Here is a 27,397-nt window from a genome sequence, read left to right on the forward strand (position 1 = left end):
CGTTCTAGTCAAGTCTGGAAACATCCACAACTTATATCCCAGGTACTTTTTTTCTCTATTCCTAAGAAAGAGTTTCAAAATCATATCTCTTTCTGTTACCAATGAAAAACTTATTAACAACGTCCCACAATAATCAATCTGTTCTTCCGACGGTTGTTCAAGGAATTCTGTCAGGTTTTCGATTCCTGGGTTTGGAAGCTGGTCACCTTGTGTATCCTTCCTCTCCATTTTTATGAAGTATATTTTTGTGATTGATGGCATTAAATCTCTTGAAAGCTGCAAAGTCTCCAAAAGATACTTCTTAAATTGCTCCAGTGGTGAAATTAGAGCAGTATGAGGAAAGTTTAACACTCTTAGGTTTTTGGCTCTAAGTTCATTTTCTAAGTTTTCAATTTTCTTAGAGTTTATCAGATCCCCTTGAATCAAAGCATTTTGTGTAGTTTGTATCTGGGTAACTTGTTTTTCCAGTGTTTGTATTTTACTTGACTGGGAAGTTAATAAAGGTTCAATATGGCAAACTCGTTGTTGTGTGTCCATCATTATTTTAGATAAATTCCCTATGGCTGATACCAGGGAGGTGAGAGTTTTCCATACGAGGTCTAAGGTCACGTTTTGAGGATTAGTCTCAGTTATAGCAAAAGAAATAGCTCTTACCATTCCTTCTTGTTGGCTTTCCTTCCCTTTTCCTGGGTCAGCCAACAGTCCTTCTTCCCCAAGATGTAGCACTGCTGCGTGATTAATTTCAGGATCTCCTCCTGCTGCACTCGTTTCCAGCCGTGGCTGGCCTCCGTGCTGCACTGAACTTCCAATCCCCGCAGCATTGGCGAGCAGCTCTGCCTCTGCCGGTTCCCTCCCGAGGGACAGAAAATCGCTCGGCAACTCTGGTCGAGCTTTCGTACCCGGATCCTGCAGCGGGTCTGTTCGCGGGGGTGGAGGCGTTTTGGGAGCCCCGGGGCTCAATGATGTCATCTCATCCATAGGCGTTAGGCCTAGCTCCCCGCCTAACGCCTCCGCGGATCTCCCCTCCGGGGTTGAAATTGCCGTTGGTGCAAAGAAGTGTTCTATATTCTGTTGCGAAAGGGCCTGTATCGGGGTGGTCGGGATATCCACCCGGAGCTTGCCCTTTCGCTTCGTATGCGGCATATCTGATAAGGTAAATCGACAACGCAGGAGCTCCTCTGCACACGTCCTCTCTCACTAATTTATTGTTTTGTGTTAATTTATAGTTTGTAATTTTGTTAACTTGTTGTTTGATTCTTGATCTCCCATTTCTGTTATAGTTTAATTCTGTCCTATCTTCCGACATCCATGTTTTTACTCTCCCTGTTTTAATGTAACTTCTCATTTCTACTTATACGTTAATTGGTTTCCCCATGTTTTAATGTAAACCGGTACGATAAGACCTGGTCTTGAGTGTCTGTATAGTAAAAGAAGTTAAATAAAATAAAATAAAAATAATAATATTGCAAGAAAATATATCGCCAAAGTGTGTTTAATGTTATTATACAATAGATAGACTGGAATGGGAAGATAAATTATATAAATGTCATATTATAATTTTTACAGAAGGGACAGGATCACAGATTGTAGTCTTGTATAAACAGCCATGTTTTTAAGTTCTGTTTAAATTTTTTGTGGCAGTGTTCCAGGCGCAGATCAGTGGGCAGTTTGTTCCACAAGTTGATTCTAGCTATTGTGAATGTTCGTTCTCTCGTTGAGACATATTTTATCTGTTTAAGCGTTGGAGTAGTTAGCTTAGCCTGGTGCGTTTTTCTAATTGGTCTGTCTGAAGTATGGAATGTAAAGAACTCGGATAACCAATGCAAGTATTGGTTATATAATGTCTTGTGAATAAGGGTGAGTGCTTTGAATGTTATCCTAGATAGGATTGGAAGCCAGTGCAGGAATTGTAGAGCTGGAGTAATGTGTTCGTAGCGGTGCGTGTTAGTTAGCAAGCATGCAGCTGCATTTTGTAGCATCTGTAATGGTTGTATTGAGTTCTTTGGTAGACCTAGTAATAAGGAATTACAGTAGTCCAGTTTAGATAATATAGTAGCCTGTAGTACTGTCCGAAAGTCGTTTGGGTGTAGTAGTGGTTTTATCCTTTTCAAAGTATGAAGTTTGTGGAAACCATTTTTAATGGTGGAATTGATGAATTTTCTTAATGTAAGATGATTGTCAATTATGACGCCAAGACTACGGACTTGTTGTATCGTGTGATGGTCAGATATTGATAGTATAGTCGGGCTAGTATGGTTGTTGTTTTGTGAAGAGATAATGAGAAGCTCTGTTTTGTTGGTATTTATTGCCAGTGAGTTTTCGGTTAATAAACTCTCGATTTCCATCAGTGCAGTATTCCAGGTTTTGAGTGCATTGGGTAGGGTGTCATTGATAGTGATTAGGATCTGCACATCATCTGCATATATAAAGTGCGGGAGACCCAGTTTTATTAACAGTCGACAGAGAGGAGTGAGGTATATATTGAAGAGTGTGGAGGATAGGGAGGAGCCTTGGGGTACTCCCTGTAGCAGATTTTTGGGTTTGGGTTATTATTATAACCATAGACACCTCTGACTCAGATATCTCCTTATCAAGAGTACCCCTCTGCGAATCAGATAAAATGGGGAGGGGAACACTTTCCAGGAAATGATCTATCTCCTCAGAGAAAATTGCAGGATTTGGGCTATACAGTTCCGAATAAATTTGTAAAAAAAAGTCTTCATATATATTTATTCTCAGTCAAGATTTTCCCTGAAGCATTCTAAGTTTGACCACATTGTTTTGCACCATACGCTTTTTCAGTTGGCCAACAGTTTCCTGGCCTTGTTGTCACTCTCAAAAAATGTTTGGCACACCAATTCCAGAGAATGCAGAGTCCAAGCTGGCTAGGCAGGTCCGGCACTCTACCAATTGCTGGTATTCTGAGGAGGATAACGCTCGCTTATGTGAAGACTCTAAATACATAATTTAGGCCATTAACACCCGCCTCTCACCCTCATTTAATTTCTTTACATAAGAAGCTCTTGATACAAGTTTTCCTTGCGCTACAGCTTTTAAGCAGTCCCAGACCACCACCGGGGACACCTCGCTATTATCGTTAAGGGCTAAATAATCTTGAATATCGGCATTAGGTTTTTCAGTGAAAGCTTCATCCTCTAAGAGAGATTAATTTAACCGCCAATACCTGTGACCCTGGTCATAGCTCCAGAAAGAAATTTTGAGCCACACAGGAGCATGATCAGACCACGTTACAGACTCTATATTAGTCTCCAGAGCCCTATTAACAACCCCTTATCAACCAATGAAAAGTCTAAGCGCAAGTAAGATTGATGGGGGACATGAGAAAAAAGTTAAACTCCTGGATTTAGAATTACAGGATCTCTATAGACATCTACCACATTCCCCTGGGACATTAATAATTTTAAGGCATCTCTGGAATGCTTGGGCTCATGGCTGCAGCTCGAGGATTTGTCCAAAGCAGGGTTCAGGGTAACATTGAAATCTCACACTATATAAGTAAAACCCCTTCAGCCTTTTCCTGTAAAACAACCCTAAGGGAGTCAAAAAATATCTCCTGTTGAGAATTAGAGCATATATACTAACTAAAGTTCCCCACCTATTATAAGAACAAGAATAATATATTCCCCCCCCCCCCCCCCCCAGGATTGGAATAACAGGATTTATACTCGAAGATGATATCCTTACTGATCAAAATACCTACCCCAATATCTGGATGGAAATTTATCAGAGTACATCAAAGATTCATACCTACATTTTAGATGCATCTCTTGCAAAAACACTATTGCAGCTTGGAGCCTGTCTTATTCTTTATAAAGGAGGTGTCACTTTCTGAAAGTATTTAGACCCTTACATTCAATGATACAACCTTAAATGAAGCCATGAGAGACAGAAGAAAAAAACATAAACTACAGCTCCAAGTCAATGACTCCTATTGCCCTACATCCGCAAAGAGAACATCCTCTTCCCCCTTCCCCAGGAGAAAAAAGACCACAGTGAGTACTCTCCCCACACCAACCCGACTAGGAATCTGTGTGATGACAAGGCCCATAGAAAAGTTGCACCAATAGATCCATATTATAGAAAAGGAAAAAACATAACCCAACTTCCTCCCCCCACTAAGATTTGCAGATGGAAAGCCGCAAATCCAGAGTAACCATAGGAGGAATTGTCACGAGAAGCTAACAGCTTCCCCGCCAAACGAGTTTTGTATATACATCAGATAATGCTACAATGCAATACATTATAAGCTTAGACAAAAACTTACTCTGAAAACAAAAAAAAAAAGAGGCCCAAGACCCATAACAGAGAATGTTAGCAGAAAAAGCAAAACACAAAGTAACAACACCAGCCTCTCATCCAAAGTCATACGAGGCTGTGCCACGATCTGAAAGGATGTCTATAATAGATATAGCAATAATAGGTCCCTCTGCTATTCAAGTTGCGTCCTTAGATAAAGTCGATCCCTCAGAGTTGCGCCTCAGCCGCCTGCCATCTTTCTCGACATGTTGCCAATGGGGGAAGTCCTCTCGGGGCTGCAGTGGCATTTTCGATTTAGGCCAGATGGTGGTAACAGAAAAGCCCATGTCCTGTAGAAACACTGAGGCTTCCTTCAGTGTCTTCACCCAATGTGAAATTCCATGTAGAGTGGACCGAAGACCAAAAGGGTGAAGCCATCATTATCACACGTTTTCTTTGTGCAGCAAGCTCGTGATTTCGTGGAGCTTTTGGTGTTTTCGCAATATAATGGGAGAAATATCGGCAAAAATGGCAATTTCTTGCCCATCCCACTGCCAAGAGATTTGCTTCAGTGAGATGTTGTAAATTTGCTCTTTAATAGCATAAGAATGAAACATGCTGTTATGTCCCTGGGTTTATTAGCCATTTTGGGACCTAATGAACGGTGCGCGCTCTCCAACTTGACAGGTGGTGGCTGGTCATCATTCGAGCCATCTCCAGAGGAGAGCAAGCTTTGGCAGATCTTAGTAACCACAGTGTCACAGTTGGAGTAATCTGAAGACTTGGGCATGCCACAAAAGCAAAGAATGCTCCGGCAAGACTGGTTTTCAAGGTCTTTCGATTTTTTAGTCAGGAGCATGCATTCTGTTTGTGTGATGGCTTGCTCTTTTTGTAAATGCTTCCAATCTTCTGCCTGCGAATCGACTCTGAGATCTGTTTCATCAATCCTTCGTTCTAGGTCTGAAATTTCTTCTTTCATCTCAGATATCAAAGCCGTTATTTCCTGTTTATGTGCTGTGATATCTTGCTGGAGGTTGCAAAATCAGCCACAACTCCTCACGAGTTGGTAAGTCAGACCCTGTAATAGGAGACGCAGTATCCTATTTCTAACTCTGTTCCATCGCCAGCCGCCATGTTCTCAGGGTCAGCCTCGTGGCTCTCCTGTAGTTCCGCATAGGAAAATTTGCAAAACTAGATGTCTTCACTGACATTTTCAAATAACAGAGGTCAGTTCTGGAAGTAAAGCGAATGATTGCAGAAAGATGCCTAAGATATCATCTAGATTAGCCCGCTTGACGGAGGAGCTAGATTTCGAGCTGCTGACCACCATGAGGATGACATTCCTCCTCCCTGAAAGGTTTTAATGATGCACGATCTTTGAACCTTTTCTTTTGGAAAGTGCTTTGGAAAAAAGTTACTAACATAGCAGCATACAGGAGACTGGTATTTCTTTATTAGTTAACTCTTTATTGACATTCGCACGGTAAATCAATAAGTCACTGATTTCAAATTGACATGGCATATGCAAGCTTTAAATATACCTTCTTACAAAGATAAACTATGATAACATGTTTAAAGATGAAAGGGTGGTAACTTGTACATTCCTAAACCCCCTCTGGGAAAACTAAATTAACCTTGAAAATATTTACAGGGAGGTTAGTTTTGCAGCTTTATTTAATCACACAGAGGAAATGATACATTTGCTCTTATCTTTGTACCAGACTCTCCCGCTGTTTGGGCCTCAGTCAGCAATATATTTTACCCTAACATTTTTGCTTGAACAAAGGCTTTAAACCATTTTTAACTATACAGTACCTTCTTGAGGCCCAGAGTCACGAGAAGGGGACCGTAGGACTAAGAAGCTTCTATTATATATTTACTCATGGCACATAATTTATCAAGCTCTTCATCCATGTAGGTATTCTGGGGCACTGCAAGAGTTGCCTGAAGCATTACTTTAGGGATGCTTCTTTTACATAGCTTTAATATACATTGACCTGATACACAAGATGAGAAGAAATACAATCATAGTAATAAGCATCAATAATAACCTTTGACCCCAGAGTCTCCTAAGTCCCAGGAGGGGTTTTCAGTGTCAGTAAAGTGAGTTAAATGTGATAGTAAAGAATCTATGGCCTGCATGTGATTTCTAATGCTCTCATCATTATTAATATAGTAGCAGCAAGAAGAGTTGTTAAATTGACTGACCCCTCCTTTGTCAGCAAATAACATATCTAAAGCCATACAATTATCTAAAACTACTTTGAGACTTGATTTCTTGTTGCATTAATCCTACAGTTTTCATTGACTCATACTGTGGCAGAAAGATTTTTAAAAAATATTTTCAAGTTAAAAAAAACCTTCCAAACCAGGAAAAAAGATCCTCAAAATGTGATGAAAGGGATCGTCATCCAATTGAAAGTCAAGCAAAGCCCGCTGTCTTCTCTTAGAAATAAGCCAGTTCAGATGATGCTGGTTCAGGGAAAACAGAGGAACATCATATCAAAAAGAAAATTGAGCAGTAGTATTAAAGGAAATAGTTTTTATTGCTCCCCATGGTGCCCTAACTCTCCTGTTTCATTAGTATGCTTCAAGGATACAATTCTCTGAACCATGCACTGCTGAGTGACTGTCTGTTTTCACCCTTGTTCTAGTTTAAAAGCTGCTCTATCTCCTTTTTAAAAGTTAGCGCCAGGAGCTTGGTTCCACTCTGGTTAAGGTGGAGCCCATCCTTTTGGAAAGGTCTCCCCTTCCCCAAAAGTTTCCCCAGTTCCTTATAAAACTGAATCCCTCTTTCTTACACCATTGTCTCATCCACACATTGAAACTCTGGAGCTCTGCCTGCCTCTGGGGACCTGCACATGGAACTGGAAGCATTTCAGAGAATGCCACCCTGGAGGTTCTGGATTACAGCTTTCTACCTAAAATTCTAAATTTGGCTTCCAGAACCTCTCTCCCACATTTTCCTATTTCGTTGGTGCCCACATGTACCACGGCAGTCAGCTCCTCCCCAGCACTGTCTATAATCCTATCTAGGTGACACGTGATGTCTGCCACCTTCACACCAGGCAGGCACATCCACCAGCCACCCTGTTATCTACATTTCTAATAATTGAATCACCAACCATGATGGCTGGCCTAACCTTTTCCTCCAGGGCAGTAGCCTGTGATACTTGTCCTCAGTGTGATAAGATAGTACATCACCTGGAGAGCAGGTCCTTGCTACAGGATCACTTCCTGCTACACCAGGATGATGTTCTCCTACTGGGAGACCTTTCTGATCCAAGGCAGCACTGGGGCTGCCAGATTGGATTTGGGACTTGGCTACTATGTCCCTGACGGTCTCATCAATGTACCTCTCTGTCTGCCTCAGCTCCTCCAAGTCTGCTACTCTAGCCTCCAGAGATCAGACTCATTCCCTGAGAGCCAGGAGCTCTTTACACAGAGTGCACACATACAATCTCTCACTGGCAGGTAAAAAAATCATACATGTGACACTTAATGCAAAAGACTGGAAAGCCCCCCTCTTGCTGCTGGACTGTTGCCTTCATCTTAATTTTATTGAGTTCCTAGTTAAGTTTAGGATACTAAGGGAGTTGGAATTAGAGTACTTTAAATTTACAGGTGAATTTACTAATTAATCAGCTAGTGTCCTACAAGGGGATGATTAAACTTTCAATAAGGGCTGGTACAATAGTATGATTTAGATAAGACCCTGATTGATTTTTAATGAGAAAGTGTCTCTTGCCTAAAAATCAAGGGTTGAGTGGGTGGGAAAGACAGACACTAGAATTATCTATCTCTGGCTTGCTTATTACCTCAGACACACACAAACTCTAAAGAATATATCTCTCTATTTCACCTTTCACCAAACTTTTATAAGTCCAAAGATTTCCCAAAGCTATATGTACCAATCCTCTTTAACCACCATTAAATTGATCTTCACTCAAATAATTCAAGGGTTTGAGATTTGCGCTTCCGGTCCTCTTCTACTGCAAAGGGTGATGGCTATATGTTGTCTGCATTGGATTTCTGAGCTGCAGGCCTTATCTTGCCGGGAGCCGTTCCTTCTGGTGACTCTGGGGGCGTTACGGCTGCGTACTGTTCCGTCCTTCTTGCTTGAGATAGTCTCGGACTTTCATTTGAATCGGTCCATCTCGTTGCCATCCCTGGATAAGGTCAGGGATGCGGAGGAGGTTCACCTTTTGCATTCCTTGGATGTTAAGCGTCTTGTCATGCAGTATCTGGAGGTCTCGGAGTCTTTTCAAAAGACGGATTGCCTGTTTGTTCTTCATGGCGGAAGAAGCAGGGCGCTCCAGCTTCGCAGGCTACCATAGCTCGTTGGATTAAGGAGGTGGTCACGGCTGCGTATGTGCATACTGGAAAACCGTTGACTACTCACGACAGGGCTCATTCCACTAGGGCTCAGGCAGTGTCATGGGCAGAGGTTAGTGTGTTGTTTCCTGTCAATATCTGCCGAGCTGCAAAGTGGTCCTCCTTACACACTTTTTCCAGATTTTATCATTTGGATGTGCATGCCTGGGAGGATGCAGCTTTTGCACGTGTAGTGTTGTCTGGTCCGCGGGCAGCCTCCCACCCTGTTGGAGTAGCTTTGGTATATCCCACTCGTCCTGAGTCTATCTGTCTCCATGCTATGAAATGGAGAAATTACTTACCCGATAATTTCATTTTCCTTAGTGTAGATGGATGGACTCAGCTTCCTGCCCTTGGCTGCCACATGAGTGTGTCAATAGTCCTCCTGGTTCCCAAGGGATTACTGGTACGTGTTCATCCAGTCCCTAGCTTGGGGTACCTAGAATCTTATGTGAGTTCAGGGTTTATGGTTGGTTAAGTACAGTTCTGGTTACCTGTTTTTTATCATGTTTTTTTAATCAAGTTTTTTGCTAGTCTGTTCACAGTAGCTTTTGAAAAAAATACTGGTAGGCTGAGGTCACTGCATGGGCTATATATAATGTAACACACTCACAAAAATAATAGGTTTCACTGGTCAAAATTTTGTTTTTTCAATATAATGTGACATCCGCTTGTTCCATCTCTGTCTGCTGGCAGGGGAACATAAACCCACTGGTCCTGAGTCTTTCTGTCTACACTAAGGAAAATAAAATTATCAGATAAGTAATTTCTCCAATCGCAATCATGAGACTCTGTGAACCAGGTCCCTGTAATGGCAACTATGTCCAAGTCCGCTTCCACCATTAAGGCCTTCAGGTCTGGGATTTTATTGCCCAGACTGAGCATTTGTGGTCATAGCTTTCCCACTTTTTTCCTTTGGTTTGCTGCTCTTCCTAGATTTAATTTCTGCTATTTTGAGCTGATTTATTTTCTTGTTTTCTCCTCCCAATTCCTGTATTAATCGTGGGTGACATGGCAGTTTCACTGGCCACCTCCTGCCACCTCCTCCCTCTAGTTTAAAAGCCTCATAATATATGATTTGAACTTTTCGCTTGGCATCCTCGTCTCTGCCAATGATAATTGTAGATCATCCTTACCATATAACCTTTTGCTGTTCCATATACGGCCCCAGCCTCCAATGTATCCAAAACCACTTTCTTTACATCATGTTTTGAGCCAGAAGTTGAAGTTTTCTATATGGCAAAGCCTTTTCTTCCCCTTCCCATGAACAGGTAATACTTCCGAAAAGGCAATGGTCTTTCGCATAAGTTTAATCTTCTTCCCTGAATTTTGGAAGTCTTTCTGTACTGGAAGGATACCATTTCTAGCAAGGTCATTGGTTTCCAGATGGATGATAACTGATATTTGAGTCTCTACTTTCTTCTATAATTACATTGCTATCTGGTTGGTGTTTCTGCTGGCTAAGGAATCCTGGAAGGCATTTTAATTGTTGCCTTCTCATCAAAATTATTTCCCAAATTGGTTCCTCTGATGTTATCCTCCCAGCGGAAGCAGCTTCCTTTTATGACCTTTAATAATGTTTAAGGGTTTCTGGGTACTCTAGGTGACTACATCACTTTCAGACATCACCTCATTTTCCATTGCTGGAGTTTCTTCATTATCCAATGCAGATAAGATGTTATGTAAGGGTAACAGCGTGGAGAGTGAGTGTCTCTTAATCACAAATCTTATTCTGCCAGAGCCAACTGTAATCCATTTATTCCTGGATTTCTGAATCCTGGATGTGTGACTTCTCTGTGGGAGAGGGGGTTGGTACACAGGATGCTCCACAGTTGGGGAAATTGGGTGTCTTCTTGTCATTTGTCTTGTCCAGATCCCACTGTAAACCATTCTTTCCTGAGTTTCTGAATCCTCTGTGGCGTTAGGAGAGAGATACTTGATGGTGCAAGGAAGGGGAGATTAATAGAAACTTGGACTATTTCACTCTCAGATGAGTCTGCTCCTTTTTCATTTCAGACAGCTGAAGACAAAATGGATAATCTTTGGTTCTCCAAATGATGGGTCTTGGGAGATAAACACCACAATTGTTGCACTGAATGTTATAGTGCACAGGATAGTGCAGGACGTTGAACAGGGGAGTGGCTGGCTTGTTATGATGATGGTGGCCATAATCATGCTGCAGGGGAAGTACTAGTTGTGGGTTTTTTTGTTTGTTTTTTTTTTTGAGTGCCAGAGAAGCCAGAGAGTGATTAGATGGTGGACTTGAAAATGGTAATGATAACAGAGCATGGGAAGAAGTTTGCGCTGTGTTCTACTTGAGGTCTGTGAATGGTGATGCTGGGAGGGCAGTTCAGGCTCTGCAGGGAAAACAGCCATAAAGGGAGAAGTGGCTGCATGTGAGTTTTTGGCAGCAGGGGGTTGCAGAGAGGCTGAGGGGAAATGTTTGGTAAGGAGTTTCTGGTCTGGGGAGCAGATCGGGCATCTAGTTTGGGGCAAGGAGTTGGCTCTTCTCTGATGCTGGAAAGCAGGACAAGTGGTGGTGGTGGGGTTTCACTTCCTTGCCCTGCTATTGCAGCACTACCAGTCCAGGGTACAGGTATAGCTACTCTTTCCCTGTCTGGAAATATTTTAGGGGCTACAGGCATTTTGTAATGAGTCTTTCTGTGTGGGTGGGGAAGGTGCTTCTTCATGCGGCGCCATCGTTCCCCGGGGGAGTTAGATATCCAGACCCAGAGGGGTCAGGGAAGGAGTCCTATCATTTGGACAACTCCTTGGAATTGTTTCCCAGGGCTTCCCTCAGTGGATGGCCTTGCGGACTTGGAAGAAGGAGAGCTTCCTTTGGAGGGGGGAGCTCACAGAACCATGCTGCGGGTATTTCACAGAGGCAAATTATCTTCTCTGATTGGGCAGTCCCTTCATACACTGTAGCTGGATGACAATTCTGGTAGAGGAACTGAGGTTGCTAGAAAGAATCCTATTATGGTGAGCTTGCAGAAAGCATTGTGGGGTTTTTTCCCCCCTTTATAAGGTGGTGCAGGAACTGATAGATTTGAAGTGGAGTGCTCTGGAGGCTAATTTTAAAGGGGGTCGGTCCCTGGCGGGTAGGTACCCCCTGGATTTTTAGGTGAGGGAGAGGTTTTGGTTCCCAAGGGTTGATGCCCTAGTGTACTCCGAGACTATGAGGACCACTATCCTGGTGGAGGGAGATACCGCCTTTAAAGATATGCAGGATAGCAGCTGTGCTTAAGCAAGCCTTTGATGTGGTGGCCAGATATTGGCAACTTGTTGCATCACGGTGCACTCGGGCATGCTTTTGGCTCAGGAAGCAAAGGAGGAGTTGGGAGAGGATTCTCCTCACTTGGAGGCAGAAGTGGCCTTTTTGGCTGATGCAGGGTACGATTTAGTCCATTCAGCAGCCTGGGATGTGGCATCCATTATTGTGGTGCATTGGCTCCTGTGGTTGTGCAATTGGTCGGCAGATAACATTTCTAAGACCAACTTAATGAAGCTGCCATTTAAGGGGTGGTTATTGTTTGGTGATGAGTTGGAGAAGATGGCTAAAGTCTGGGGTGACTCCAAAGTTCCCAGGTTGCTGGAGGATAGAGTTAGGACTTATTGCCTTTTGTTGGCTTCGCAGGGTCATCAGCTGGACTCCGGAAGGTATCACTCGAATAGCGAATGGTTGGTCAGAGGTCACGTACCTTTTCCCGGAACCAATCCTTTCGTTACAAGAAACCTTCCAAGGATGGAACAGCGAACACCACTGCCTCCAAGGCTTCACCATGAGTCCTTGGGGCCTACCTACCCTTGCCTGAGATAGGAGGCTGTTTATGCTGTTTTTATCACAAGTGGGCCAAGATAACATTGGATCAGTGAGTTCTTGAGATAATTCACCATGAATACACCCTGGAATTTGAGCACCCGATCTCAGATGCTTTTATGGCTTCCCCTTATAACTTCCGGGAAAAGTGAGAGAGTATAGTCAACGTTGTGTTGAAAGCAGTGATTCAGTTGCCAAGTATCAGGAAGGGCAAGGCTGTTATTCCATCTACTTTGTCGTACCAAAGAAAGGGTCCTATCCTAGATCTAAAGCGGGTGAATGGATTTTTAAGGGTCATCATTTCAGGATGGAGACCTTACGGTCAGCGGTCATGGTAAGGCAGAAAGAATTTCTCACCTCCCTGGACTTGATGGAGGCTTATCTTCACATTCTGATTTGGGTAAAACATCAGATTCCTGCATTTTGGGGTGTCGTCATCAGTTTCTAGCGCTTCCATTTGGGTTGGCCATGGCACCACGAACCTTTTCCAAAATGATAATAGTGGTGGCAGTGGCTTTGTGGAAAGAAGGCATCCTGGTGCACCCGTGTCTGGATGATTGGCTGATAGAGGTGAAGTCCTGCCAAAAGAGCCAGGCAGCCACCAAATGAGTGGTTTAGATGTTGCAGGAATTGTGTTGGATAGTCAGTCTGAGCAGAAGAAACCTGCAACTATTGCAGAAAATGGAGTTCGGTTTGACAGGGCTTCAGGCCAAGTCCATCTTGCAGAGGAACGCATCTGGAAGTTGGGGAGTCAGATTAGGGTGCTTCATGGAGCCGGATTCTGAGGATTTGGAGTTAGACTCTAGGATCTATTGCGGCACCCTTGGATGTGGTTCCATTGTCTAGAGCCGACATGCGTCCTCTCCAAAGGACCTTGATTCCTGGGTGGAGTCCCCGGTCCCTTGACTACATGGTGTGATTGATGCTCCCAGGAGTAGTTGCAGAGAATTTACTGTAGTGGCTGGGCAATCACCATCTGAGATGGGGAGTGGAGCGGACTCTTCCAACCTGAGTGGTGGTGACAGTGGGCATGAGTCTAAAGGGATGGGAGCTCATTGTTGGGAAATCTAGGAGCAAGGACAGTGGTCCTCAGTGGAGGCCAGTATAGCTATCAACTGCCTGGAGGCACGAGCAATTTGGTTGGCCCTCCTCGAGTTTGCTCACTGGATGTGTGGGAAGGTGCTGAGAATATTATCAGACAATGCCACGGCACTGGCATACATAAACCATTAAGGAAGGACAAAGAGCTCGCAAGACTCCTTGGAGATGGATCTACTTCTTCCCTAGGTGGAAATGCATCTACTGGCATTGTTGGCCTCTCTTATAGTGGGAGTGGAGAATGTGCAAAAAGCCGATCATCTCTGCCAGCATTCCTTGAACCCAGGAGAATGAAGTCTTTTTTGGATGCAGTCTTCGACCTCGTAGTGGCCAGGTAGGGGTTGCTCATTTTGGATTTGATGGTGGCTGGCGCAAATGTGACAGTGGACTGATATTTCAGTTGCAGGAAGGAACTGCGATCGGGCATAGATGCCATAGTACAAGAGTGACCAATGAAAGGAATATTGTATGTATTTCCTCCTTGGCCCATGGTAGGTAGGGTAGTTCAAAAGATTGTGAGACACCAGGACCAGGTTCTGCTGGTGGCTCCAGATTGGCCCCAGAGACCATGGTTTGCGGATATATCCCAGCTGTTATGTGACAGTCCTCTTCACTTTCGATCTTGTAAGAAGTTGCTTTGTCAGGGGGACTGGTGGCTTGATTCTCTTAAAATCTGGCCCTTGAAAGGATTGGTAAAGAGAGGTTATTCTCAGGTAGTCATAGCCATGCAGTTGAAGGCCACGATGTTGTGTGCGAGTGTGGATAATTTTTGAGGATTGGTGCTCTGGCTGTCAATTTGTGCCGAGCCACTCCTCTGTGCTGTTGATTTTGGGATTTCTTCAAAAGGGCCTTGCCTAAAGGGTTGGCTCTCAATACCCTAAAGGTGCACATGGCAGCTTGCTGATATAGGAGCCGAATTCAGGGTAGGCTCCTGTCCTCTCATCCAGATGTGAATCAGACAAATCTGGCCACCTGTGCAGAATCCCATTCCTCTTTGGGATCTTAATCTGGTTCTTTCCTTTTTAGTGGGGCCACAGTGCTTCCCTCTTAAGAGTATTTCACTATGGTTGCTCACTTTTTAAGTCAGTATTTCTGGTGGCCATCTGTTTAGTGAGATGAGTGTCTCCCTTTTCTAACCATTACTCCAGATAAGGTACAGCTTCGCACAGTACTTTTCTTTTCTCCAAAGGTGGTGATAAGCTTCCACATGAATCAATCTATTTCTTTGCCTTCTGTGGAGAAAAAGAAGACTATGCGCTTCTTCAGCCACTAGTTGTGCGTAGGCATTTGTTGCGCTATCTTAAAGTGACTAACGAGTTTAGAACTTCAGACCATTTCTTTGTTTTATATTGTGGTGTGTGAAAAGGGGTCATGGCCGCTAGAGCAACATTGGCACGATGGATTAAGGAAGCGATTACAGCAGCATATGTAGAGCCTAAGATGCCTGCCTCTAAGCAGATTCATATGCATTCCATGAGAGCGCAAGCTACTTTGTGGGCTGAGCTGCAATTGGTATCTCTGTTGGGGATTAGCAGGGCAACTACTTGGATGTCTTTGCATACGTTTTCTAAGTATTATTGTCTGGATGTAAGCATGAGGAAGAAGGCTTCATTTTCCTTGGAGGTGCGTGGCAGACTGGCCTGACTGGGTGAAGAGGAAGGTGAAATTACTACTTACCTGATAATTTCCTTTCATTTAGGACAGTCAGACAAGTCTGTACTTCCGCTTATTGCTGATTTAAAGTTACTGTTTCATTACATACTTGATGATGATTTGTGCCTCCGTGCAATACAGATTGATAATGGAGACTCGAGAATGGCTCAGAAATCCCGTACTTATTGAATATTGGGGGGGTGCGGGGCGGGTATTCTTTCCTTCTTATCGGGTGTTGATGATTTGCTGTGTGACGGTTATTACCCTTAACCAATAAGCCTTCATACTGTTGATACAACTTCAGTGTTGCTCTCTGCTCCAATATTACTCTTTGCTTTAATGGGGGGGGGGCGGAAGGAATCACTCGGACAGCAACCAACAAGAACACTATATTTTAAGATCTGGGAAAACAAATAAGAATATGGGTAACATGCTGATGCAGCCTTTACTATGCTTAACCAATAAACCTGTTACTGTTGATGCTATCACAAACTTGCTGGGCAGACTGGATGGACCATTTGGTCATTTTCTGCCGTCATTTCTATGTTTCTGTACGTTTCTATGTTGTTCAAGAAGCTTAAGAACAAATTAGTTAAAGAAAATAAATTTGGGGGTATTCTTGATCCTAGTTGTAATAGTTTAAAGTTGTCCACAGCTTTTGCAGAATTTACTGGCAGGCAGATGTCAATAGAGAGGTATATGAGGAGTGTCATCAGTGAGCTTTGATCTGTCTCTATCTGCTGGTTGGCTTTCAAAACCCATCTGGAACAGACTGGCCTGACTCCTAGAGGAAAGGAAATTATCAGATAATTTCTTCTTGTTCGCGCGTGAGAGGAACAGCCGGGGAAGGCCTGCGCATTCGGCGCCAAAGCCCCGCTGGGGGAAGGTCAGTCAAATTCACCCCTCACCCGGGCGGTTCCAACGCCGACTGCGTGACTTCTCACGCCGCCTAAAGCAAAAAAAGACGAACTGAAAATCCGCGCCAAGGCCCGCCTACGACTCGAGCGCCCAGCCAATCAGAGCCAGCCCCGGTGGGCTTTAAATCGGGGCTCTGCTAGGCGCCGCGCGCTGAAGGGAGCGCGACAAAGGGGCCTGACCCTTAGTGCACCCCTTTGTGAGCCTTTTGTGAGGATTCAGAAGAAAGTCCCTCCTTTAGCTACTCAGCCCCGCCACAGCAGAGTTACACGCTAATCTAAACCAACATACTTGCACTCCTCCCGCCTCGGCCTACTTCTGTCCAGCTCTCATCCGTCCACGTCCAGCACTCATCCAGCTCTCATCCGTCCACGTCCAGCACTCATCCAGCTCTCATCCGTCCACGTCCAGCTTTCATCCAGCTCTCATCCGTCCTCGTCCAGCTCTCATCCGTCCTCGTCCAGCACTCATCCAGCTCTCATCCGTCCTCGTCCAGCACTCATCCAGCTCTCATCCGTCCTCGTCCAGCACTCATCCAGCTCTCATCCGTCCACGTCCAGCTTTCATCCAGCTCTCATCCTTCCACGTCCAGCTTTCATCCAGCCTTCCAACACTCAGCCTCTTCTGCCCTCGTCCAACCTGCCTCTTCCCTTCACGTCCAGCTCTCACCCAGCTTTCTTCCGACTGGTGGACCGCAGACCACACGCCTACGCGACGACCTTTGTGCGCTTCTCCCTGCAGACCCTAAGGGTTTCATCCCATTTAGTTAACACTTTTCTGCAGAGACAAGCCTCATCCAGTCATCATTAACTCACCCTCTTCTTCAATATCCTTTGGGGCTTCAATCATGCTCATGTTACCTATCCCCACCATCAAAAACCTCTACTATAACCGAAAAAAATGCTCTGACCCTACAATCCCCCAACTTAAGTGCCTGATACCAATTATGACTTCCCCATTCACTCAATTCCTTGGGCTTTCCTTATTCTCACTAACACTCTTTAACACCCAATCAATTTCGAAAAAAACACATTTAATCGACTATCTCCTGGACTCTCAACCGGATATATGTGCAATCACAGAAACCTGATTGAAACCCACAGACCTAGCCCTTATCAATCAACTACCCCTTCACCTCTATGATATCTATTCAATACCTAGACCTAAAAAAAGAGGGGGGGGGGGGGACTCTGCTTAGCGGCAAAAAACGAGCTGAGACTATCCCTACAGATTACTATTCATACCTCCTGTCTGGAATTTGCCCTCTTTAGCTCAAAACATCTCCAAATTTGTTTACTCTACGCTCCACCCGGCCTCCTTGACTCTGATCCATCTCCACTCATTGAGCTCATTGCCAAACACATAAAAAATGACACCCCAGCAGTCATCTTGGGAGACTTTAACCTTCACATTGATGTGATCCCCCTATCTTCCAACTGCGAAATGCTATTATCCTCCTTCAAGGCTATGGGCTTCTCACAAATCGTTAAAAGTCCCACGCACAAAGCGGGGCACACACTGGACCTCATATTCATAAATTCTGGCCTTACACCATCTTCCCCGCCTCTTTGCTCCCCTATCCCATGGTCAGACCATCTAATGATCACAACGGATCTCTGTATCAAGGACAACCCTGTGTCAACAATCACCAAAACCACAATTCACTACAGGAACTCTTGCTCCATGGAAGACCTTACCTCCCACCTTTCTTTGGAACTCACTAACCTTAACCTTTCAGACGCAGAAGCAGCCATCTCTACATGGCATAGCATCACAAACAAGGTGGCAGAAAAACTATGCCCCTTAAAAACTAAAGAGCTCGACCCATCCTGTAAAAACAAAAAACCTTGGTTCACTCAAGAACTAAAAAAACATCAAACTAGAACTGAGAAAAAAAGAACACTCATGGCGAAAGAGACCATCCCAATGCTACACTAAATGAGTACAAAACCCTCATACACAGTTACAGAAACAACATCCTTCGCACAAAGAGAGATTTTTATGCCCACAAAATTCACAATTTTTCCTTCGATGCCAAAGCACTGTTCTCTTATGTCTCAGAGCTCACAAAACCCACCTCTCCAGTTATCCCTGATGATCAAGCTCAATCCAGATGCATTGAACTTGCTCAATTCTTCGAAAACAAAATCCTTAAGCTGATAGCTCCTCTGGCTACGTATAATATAGAACCTCCTTCTCACTACTTCCCCCCCCCCCCCCTCCTTCAGCCAGAAAGCAAACCTAGAATCCTTCGAACCCACTTCCTCATTAGAAATAGAATCGATACTCAAAAAGATGAAACCCTCCAATCATCCGATAGATGCCATTCCATCTAAATTACTACTCGCCATCCCAGACATCATTGCGAAGCCCTTAGCAAAGATTATCAACCGTTCGCTAACCCAAGGATTAGTACCAGACACGCTGAAAATAGCCACCCTCAAACCTCTCCTCAAGAAACCCAACCTGAACCCAGCAGACCCAGCCAATTTTCGCCCCATCACCAACCTTCCGTTTGTCGCCAAACTTATGGAGAGAATAGTTAACAAAGAGTTATCAGAATTCCTAGAAGACTACAAGATTCTCACAACAGCCCAATTCGGATTCTGCAAATCCCTCAGTACGGAATCCCTCTTAATCTCATTGACGGACAGAGTCCTCTCCGGACTGGAGAAAAAGACCCCCTACCTCCTGGCACTTCTCGATATATCTGCAGCATTTGACACCGTAAAGCACTCTATCCTCATCACCTGGCTCTCAGACATAGGCATCTCTGGATCAGCCCTTGAATGGTTCAAATCATTCCTTAACAACAGGACATACAAGGTTAGAATAAGCAACAAAGATTCTCACCCGGTCAAGTCCACTCTCGGAGTCCCTCAAGGATCTTCCCTCTCCCCAACCCTGTTTAACATCTATCTTCTCCCCCTATGTCATCTGCTCTCAAGTCTAAAGATCACACACTTCATATATGCCGACGATGTCCAGATCCTGTTGCCAATTACTGATTCTATCTCCAACACCATCAACTTCTGGAACAATTGTCTACAGTCCATAAACTCCCTCCTCACTAGCCTCAACTTATTTCTCAATACTTCAAAAATGGAACTTATGCTGATCACCCTGGATGACAACTTTCAGGCTGCCAACAATCTAATCACACCACTAAGGATCTCCCCCACACACGTAAGAGACCTTGGCGTTACCATCGACAATAGGCTGAATCTCAAACAATTTGTCAAACACAACGAAAGAATGCTTTCACAAGCTACACGTATTGAAAAAGCTGAAACCTCTCCTCCATTTTCAGGACTTTAGAACAGTCCTCCAAACAATTCTATTTTCTAAAATTGATTATTGCAACTCTCTGCTAATTGGCCTCCCAGCTATCACCACCAAACCACTACAAATGTTGCAGAACTCGGCTGCCAGGATTCTAACCAACTCTAGTAGAGGAGAACACATCACACCTATTCTAAAAAACCTACACTGGCTCCCTATTAAATCTAGAATCATATTCAAAGTACTAACCATAACCCACAAGGACCATCCATTCCCAAACTTCGCTAGATCTAAGCGACCCACTTCGTCCGCATGCATCACTGAGACCTATCAGAACCAGATAACTAGGCACCTTACATGCACCTCCACCCAAGTCACTGCTAAAGAAAGGAGCATTCTCGACTGCTAGTCCCTCTCACTGGAATGCCCTCCCCACGGACCTTCGTCTTGAAACTTGTAGTTGAACGTTCAAAAAGAAGCTCAAAACTTCGCTTTTCACAAAAGCCTTCACTTAAAGGTCTCTCCCTATGGGATTGATTCACGCACTTCAAACTCCAATACGCTAGCTGTCCGATTCTATAACCATAAATTCTCCTGTCAGTTGTACTTTGATACGCAACCATGCTTATTAAGCCTGTTGTAAATCCGAGTTTGTTGTCTGTTATTTGTTATTTGTAATAATTTTAAGTCGTTCTCAGCTTTATCTATAAGTTCTTACGAAATTAGCCCTGTTATTTGTACCCTCTTGTTCGATGTAATTTCCAACTTTGGTTCTATGTAAACCGACGTGATATGTATTAGTACATGAACATCGGTATATAAAAGCCTTTAAATAAATAAGTAGTAATTTCATCTTCTCACCCTTCCTTCATACCAGCTAATTCCATCCCTTCAAGAGAACTTCCTTCCCCCTGCGGACCCTATCTTTCAACCTCTGCTCCTGTCACCTCTGCAACCCATCCAACCCTTTTCACATACTTCCAGCTAATCTTCTTTCATCACCAAGCCCTTCTTATAACCCTCAGCTGATCCTCTGTCATCTCCTCCTCATCATCCCATCCCTCATCTCCTCTCTCACCTTCCAGCGTCACCTCCTCCCTTCTGACCCTTCTTTCACATTCCATCCAGTTTATTCCTATTTACCCACCTCCTTGTATATCCCCCCATAAGATCTTCTGTCACTCCTTCCCCTCACCCCCGCCCCTCCACAGCCAGTCCCTCTTCACTTGAACCAACCCTCAGACCTCTCCTGCATCTCATCCACCCCTTCAGTGAGCCCTTTCTCTAAACATCCCCCTGGCCAGGGTCAGTGGCAACATTTCTCTTTGGGTCTTGGCCAAAAGTGACAACTGGTGGGTTTAGAGGGCAGGCAACATTTTACTCTTGGGTAGATTCAGTGGTGGCTGAGGAGAGAGGAGCAGTAACAATCGCTTCTCCCATCATGGAGCCTGAGTAATCTGCAAGCAGTTGCAGAATTACTAATGAAAGTCAGCATGGGATCTGTGAGCCTACAGTGGCCCTGATTTCTCTTCGTGCAGCGCCTTCAGTTACCAAAGAAACTCATACAAAGGTAGTGCCACTGCAAGGCCTGTGAGCATGTGCTCACTTGCAGGCTTCATGCTAACTTCCACTACTAAATGTTGCTGTTATCTGACAAGTGCTGACATTTGAGGGACTTGTGACCCCAGCTGAAGGTTTGGCGACCCCCATTTTGGGTCTCGTCCCATAGTTTGGGAAGCCTTGTTGTAGGGTCTGGTTACCACATGTGTTTCTCCCAAACTTCCACATTTCCTTATATTCAGCTTTCAATTCAAATCCCTTTCACTCAACTCAATCCTGCCTGGAGGTAGAGTTACTACTTTCACAGCTGGCAATAGAACCTATTTTGCCTGATCAACGGACAGGAGTTCTGCTCCTGCTATTTTCATATCCCCTATATAATCCAGGGGATTGAATCCTATCCTGGATTTAAGAAATCTGAACAAGAATATACTTTGGGAGAAATTCAAGATGAACTCCCTCCATGTTTTTTAGTTTTTGAATTTCATTTTAACAGCTAATTTATGCAATTTCTATGCTTTTCTTTTTAATTATTTTGCTATTATCACTTTTATTGTATTATTGTATTTCTCTTTTAATTGATTGTAATTGATTTCACTTGGATGCAGCTCCATCACTGCTCTCTACATTAAAACTGGGGGTGGAAGGGAAATAGAACCAAGAGCTAAGAGAAACAGATAAGTATGAGAGAAAAAATGTGTGAAGCTTGCTGGGCAGACTGGATGGGCCATTTGGTCTTCTTCTGCCGTCATTTCTATGTTTCTATGTAAACCGTTGTGAAGGCTTTGCCGATGTGACAGTATAGAAAAAAACAATAAACCATAAACTATATGACTCTACCTTTCATCCAGGCGTACGAGAGGGTATGTGCCTTGGAATATTAAAGATGCTTATGCTCACATACTCATCCATCCCTCCTACTGGAATTATCTACACTTTGTGGTGGAATCCTCTCACTATTAGTTTAAGGTTCTCCCCTTCGGTATTTATCAAATACCTAGCTATAGTAGTAGCACACCTCCATTAACAAGGCATCTAGCTCTCCCCTTACTTGGACGATTGGCTAGTGACCGCAACTTCCCAAAAGGAATGCTGAAGTCAATTCAACTCCTACAATCACTAGGATTTCTAGTGAAATTTGAAAAGTCTATTCTAATTCTGTCTCAGAGAGTAACATGGATATACTGTCTACAGGAGAGCGCATTTTTTTCTGACAGATTGAACGCATGCTCTGTTTCCTTGTTCATCGATTTGCTGAACACAGACAGTAGCTGGGAAAGTGTTCATCGTTCTAAGCCAAATGATGGCAGTTCATATGCTATCACTATCTCACCTCCGCTCTCAATGGGACCAGTTGATTCAGCCCTTGATTACCTCTGTGAATATTTCACAGGAAATGAAACAAGAACTTCGCTGGTGGCCTAGACTCTTATACCTTATAGGAGGCAGCACCACTCCATCTACTTACTCACCAGGTTACATTAGCAACAGATGCCTCCATCAAGGGATGGTGAACTCATATGTGTCCCTTCTGAACCCAAAGGACTTGTTAGCAAAAAGGTAGTTTCAGATCTACTTTCCAAAACTGTGAATGATCAGACATGCCTCAACTTGCATGCATCTTTTCAATTCTCATTCAGACAATCAAGTAGCCGTGTTTCTTTGTCTACAAACACGGAGGCACAGAGTCATGTACTCTACCAAGAGGCAATAAAAATATGGAAATGGGCATGCAATCAAGCTATTTTGCAAGCAACTTACCTTCTGGGCATCGCCAACATGTTAGACCGCTTTAGCAGGATATTTCACCAACATGGATGGCCCCTGCAACATCAAGCTGATACACTGTTCAGTCTTTGGGGACATCCTTCCATCAACCTCTTCAATTTGAAAAAGAACAGAAAAGTGAAAAGATTTTGTTCCATTCTTCCCAGCAAACTTGGATCTGCTCAGGATGCTTTTCTGTTCAACTGAAATGTAAATCTTGTATATGCTTTTCCACTGATTCCACTGATAGCCAGGATGGTACAAAAAATGTTCAAAGACTGGACCTATCTGATATTTATCACATCAGCATGGCTCAGACAAGTGTGGTTCACATTCCTGGTACAACTATCTATCAGCCCTCCAATCTGTCTCTGTGCCAATCCATCCTTGCTAACTCAAGAAGAGGGATGTCTGTTTCATCTGAACCTTCCCCCTCTCAACTTGGTAGCCTGGATGTTGAGCGCTCACTAATTGCCCCACTTTCCTTACCCAGAGAAGTTGAGGAGATAATGGTGTCCACCAGAACACTATTATGTTCTCAACAAGGAGAGCTTATAGCTTTACATGGAAACTGTTCTCTTCCTAGTGTCAACACAGCTCCTTGGACCTGTTCACACTGCTTCAATACTTACTGTCTGTTTTCCTCGGGTCTCAGTACCTTGTCAGTGAAAGTACTTCTCAGTGCTATAGTGGTCTACTATATTGAGGGTAGGCCAATCTCCACTCATCTTTTGGCATCGAAGTTCATGAAAAGCTTATGGCATACTAAATCTTCAGTTGTCAAACCACCTATTCTGTGGGACCTTAATGTCCTACTGCAACTTTTGTAGCCACTTTTTGAACCATTGTAGTTAGCTTCTCTTAAATTTCTCACATGGAAAGTATTATTCCTTGTCGAAATCATCTCAACCAGAAGAGTCCAAGAACTTCTAACCTTTGGCTCATTATTTGCAATTTATGCAATTCTTCCACAATTGAGTGGTGCTTATTTATTATTATTTACAAATTTTTATATTCGCATATATTAGTAACACCATTTTAAGTGGATTACAAAGTAAACACACACTATTGTGTTTAATAACAAACAAAAATAAGGCAAATACTTAAACATTTTAGAAAAAGGCTTGTGCAAACAGATAACTCTTCAGTTTTTTCTGAAGTGTCTTATAATCTCAGCTTTCTATGTTAATCAGGCCATTGTGCTACCTATATTCATCCTGAGGCCACACACATATGAAGATGAAAAGGCCCTTCATTCCCTAGACTATAAATTAGTGTTTGGCTTGTTACAGGAAAAGATCTCAGCCGCATAGTCAGGCCTTGCAACTATTCATTATGATCCTAATCGGCTGGGCATAGCAGTTGCTAAACAAGCATTGTCCAATTGGCTGGCAGATTGTATTGCACATGATTATGCCTTGCAGGCCTCCAGATTAGAGTCTTATCAAGGCTCATCAAGTGAGAGCTATGGCTGTATTGGTGGTGCATCTGAAAACAGTACCTACTGAAGACATCTGCAGAACTGCAAGATGGTCGATGGTACATACCTTTACGTTCCATTACTATATGGATAATTTATCAAAAAGTGACAGTAAATTTGGACAAGTAGTTTTGCATAGCTTATTTACCCAGTAGTCTACTCTCCACGATAGGGTCCGGATTGCTCATTCGGTAAATGTTCCACTGCAGCCCTCAGCTTGGGACTTCCCATGTGTCATGGCTATTTCAGCCTTGCTTGTTGATGAAGAAAGCAAGTTTGCTTACTGTAAATGTTCTCTATAGACAACAGGATGAATCAGCTATGCTAAATACCTACCCCCCTCTCTGGAGCATCAGCTACTTAGCTCGATTTAGGTCTAAAATCGACTGAGGGGGCTCTGAAAGTGGTGCCTGCATGGGAATTCCTACATTTATATATATATATATATATATATATATATAGCACTTTTCTATACCAACCTTCATGAAAAAATTTCATATCACATCGGTTTACATGTAACAGAGGGTATAACTTAAACATAATTAACCAGAAGCGGAAGTTACATATAACAAGGGTAGATAACTGGGGGGCTAGGCTAGTCAGAGGTAAAGTACAGAGTAACAACAAACAAGATTAGGCATTGAGACAAAGAAATAGCGGCTTAAATATAACGTCTATGCATGGCGGGGCGTTAGCCAGGAAAGCAGAGTCCTGTCTGGTTGACAATTAATGGTTCAGTAAGTTATGGGAAGGCCTGGAGGAAGATGTGCTCTTCCTCCAGGAGGAAGCTTTTGGTCTATGAGCTTAGAAAGAGGTCTGTTTGGCATCATCAGATGTCATGACTAATTCATCCTGCTGTCTATGGGGGACATGGTTTATGGTAAGAAAACTTGCTTTTCATATGTGAAATAGTTCATGGTTAGTAATTGAGCAAAGGAGGTGAGAGAGAATCCACTGAGTGTGCTGTACCTCTCACCTGCGTACTTTAGAAGCATGGGCCATGTAGCTTGTAGCCTAAAATTATTTTTTAACACTTCTTACTTGTGGGGCTTCTAGCCCTTTAAGATGTCAGGCCTCAGGCTCAGATTCTCTCCTGCCACAAAAGCAAGAAAAGGGCATGACAGAAGTCAGGCAATGGGGTCTGGGAGCTAGACTACAGTGACAACAGCATTATCCAGTGTGGCAGGATAGAGATCTTTGTGAAGGTGGTAGGGGACCTGTTGGGTTGCTCAGTGTGACAACAGAAGGTGCAGGTTGGGGTCTTGGCGAAGGCAAGAGTGAATTGAGGCAGTGAATATGTTCGCTTCCAGATGTAGCAGCTTCTGTAGTAGGCTGCGTAGGTGGCAGTATCAGAATGATGCAGGTGCTATAGGAGGAGGCAGTGTCGCTAGTATTTTGCTGGCATTTGAGGGGACTGCATCAGGGAAAAGTACCCTGGATATTGCCACAGTGCCGGCTGAAGCTGCAAGGGTGTACTTTTGGCCACAAAGGTTGTGGTTTGCTTGGCAAAAACCAAGGTGGAGCCAGCATTAGGGGTGGAGAGGGTGGAAGATAGGGAGGTCTCAGCAGGGATTTTTGTTGACTTGTATCAGTTTGTGCACACACATTCACTTAATAGCTGTAGTCTGCTCCTGAGCACACACTCAGCTGATGTAACACAGCTTGATTTGTTTTGACCTTTAAGAAAGCTACTAGAATTTGCCCAATAGGTAGTCTCAAAGAGCATTAGAGAGACATACAATACTGTCTTATTTTATTGAGTATCCCAGTATACTAATATTGCAACCATATTAATTTACCTTTTAAAAAAAAAAAAGGAATCAAAAAAGCACAATCACTCTTAGAATATTTGCTGGCTGAGGTCTCAGATCGCAGGGCTTCCTGTGCTCTCCTTTTACTTCCTTCAGATGGTGCTAACTGTGCAGTAATAGTTCTAGATCTAATTAGACAACCTGTGAATCTAAACCTAATTAAAACTGAGCGCTAAAAACTAAACTCAAGAGTAAACCAATATTGACATTAAACTGAGTCTAAAAACAGAGTCAGGAAATAAATGGACTGATAAAATTAACTGTACTGATTTCTAATTTATATAGAGTGTCCCAGAGGGCTGAGGAGGATCATCAGGACAGAGTGACCCTGATCATGCAGATGGAGGAGGATTTCTCCATCCACCGCCTGGCGGGCAGCAATCCTGAAGAGCAGGTTGGTGGGCTGGTGATAAAGAAGAAAATTGCTTCCGCTGAGCAGCATGTCTTTAAGACACCAGCCCCCAGAACCTCTCTGCTGGGACTGGACCTTCTAGCTGTTCAGAAGAGAAAGGAGCGGGAGGAGAAGGAGGACAGTGACAGGGAGGAGAAAAAGAAGTCTAAGGTGTCCTCGTACAAAGATTGGGAGGAAGTCAAAGAGGAGCTGGGAGAGGAAGAGAGTGACCAGGTCAGCAGAGGTAGCCGGAAAGACAGGTAAGAAGAGCACAGCTCTGCTTTGTGTATGATGTGGGCTCTTCTTCAGGGCTCCTCACATTCCTGCTTCATGAATCATCCAGTGATGTTGCATCTGGTACAAGGCACTTTCTCAGATGTTTCATGAAACTATAGCCCAGTCCATGTGGTGTTCTTCTCCCATCCTCCACAAGAAATCAAACCAAACCGCTTCATTCATCCCTTCATCTTTGTATGACTAGGTGATTGTAGAAAGTGTTCTTACATGGACAAGTACAGAGATACTATTGCAGCAACTGAGGCTTTGAATGGATCCTCAGGCCTGCAGAACTGCTGGCATAACAGAAGCATGAAAGGGAGCCACCATGATAGTGACAGGCCCTCCATTCTGACTGGACTATAGCAGAAGGCAGAGAGAGAGTGACCTTGGTAGCAGCAGGTCCACATCCCAGTCAGCCCATGGCAGAGCCATAGGAGAGAGTCTTCATAACAGCGGCAAGCTCTTTATCCTCATTGATCTATAGCAGAAATCACTGGAGGGAGCCACAGCAGGAATGGCAGGCCATCTGTCTTGACCCATCCATTGAAAAAGGCACTGGAGGGAGCTGCCACTATAGTGGCAAGCCCTCTGTCTCCAGCCAGCCCTTCAGAGGAAACATCACACAAGTCTTTTGATTCTGGCAGCAATGAAAGTCTGTGGCTTGTTCAGTGTGCTGCAGGGTGCCGAACACTTGCAATGAACTTTTAATT

At 43.7% G+C, this 27,397-nt stretch overlaps 1 protein-coding gene across 4 annotated transcripts in view; it reads left to right on the top strand.

Annotated features, from left to right (window-relative positions):
* DHX38 (DEAH-box helicase 38) overlaps window positions 1-27,397 on the top strand; it is a 450,894-nt gene that overhangs the window by 65,353 nt on the left and 358,144 nt on the right. For 3 of the 4 annotated variants that reach the window (XM_029608272.1, XM_029608271.1, XM_029608270.1), the window contains exon 2: window positions 26,303-26,668. The exons of the other annotated variant lie outside the window; for it this stretch is intronic. In XM_029608272.1, the coding sequence (XP_029464132.1) occupies window positions 26,303-26,668 (366 nt within the window). The remainder of the gene's footprint in view (window positions 1-26,302; window positions 26,669-27,397) is intronic. 4 annotated transcript variants of the gene reach the window in all.

Source organism: Rhinatrema bivittatum, chromosome 7, assembly GCF_901001135.1.
Source record: "Rhinatrema bivittatum chromosome 7, aRhiBiv1.1, whole genome shotgun sequence".
Lineage (NCBI taxonomy): Eukaryota > Metazoa > Chordata > Amphibia > Gymnophiona > Rhinatrematidae > Rhinatrema > Rhinatrema bivittatum.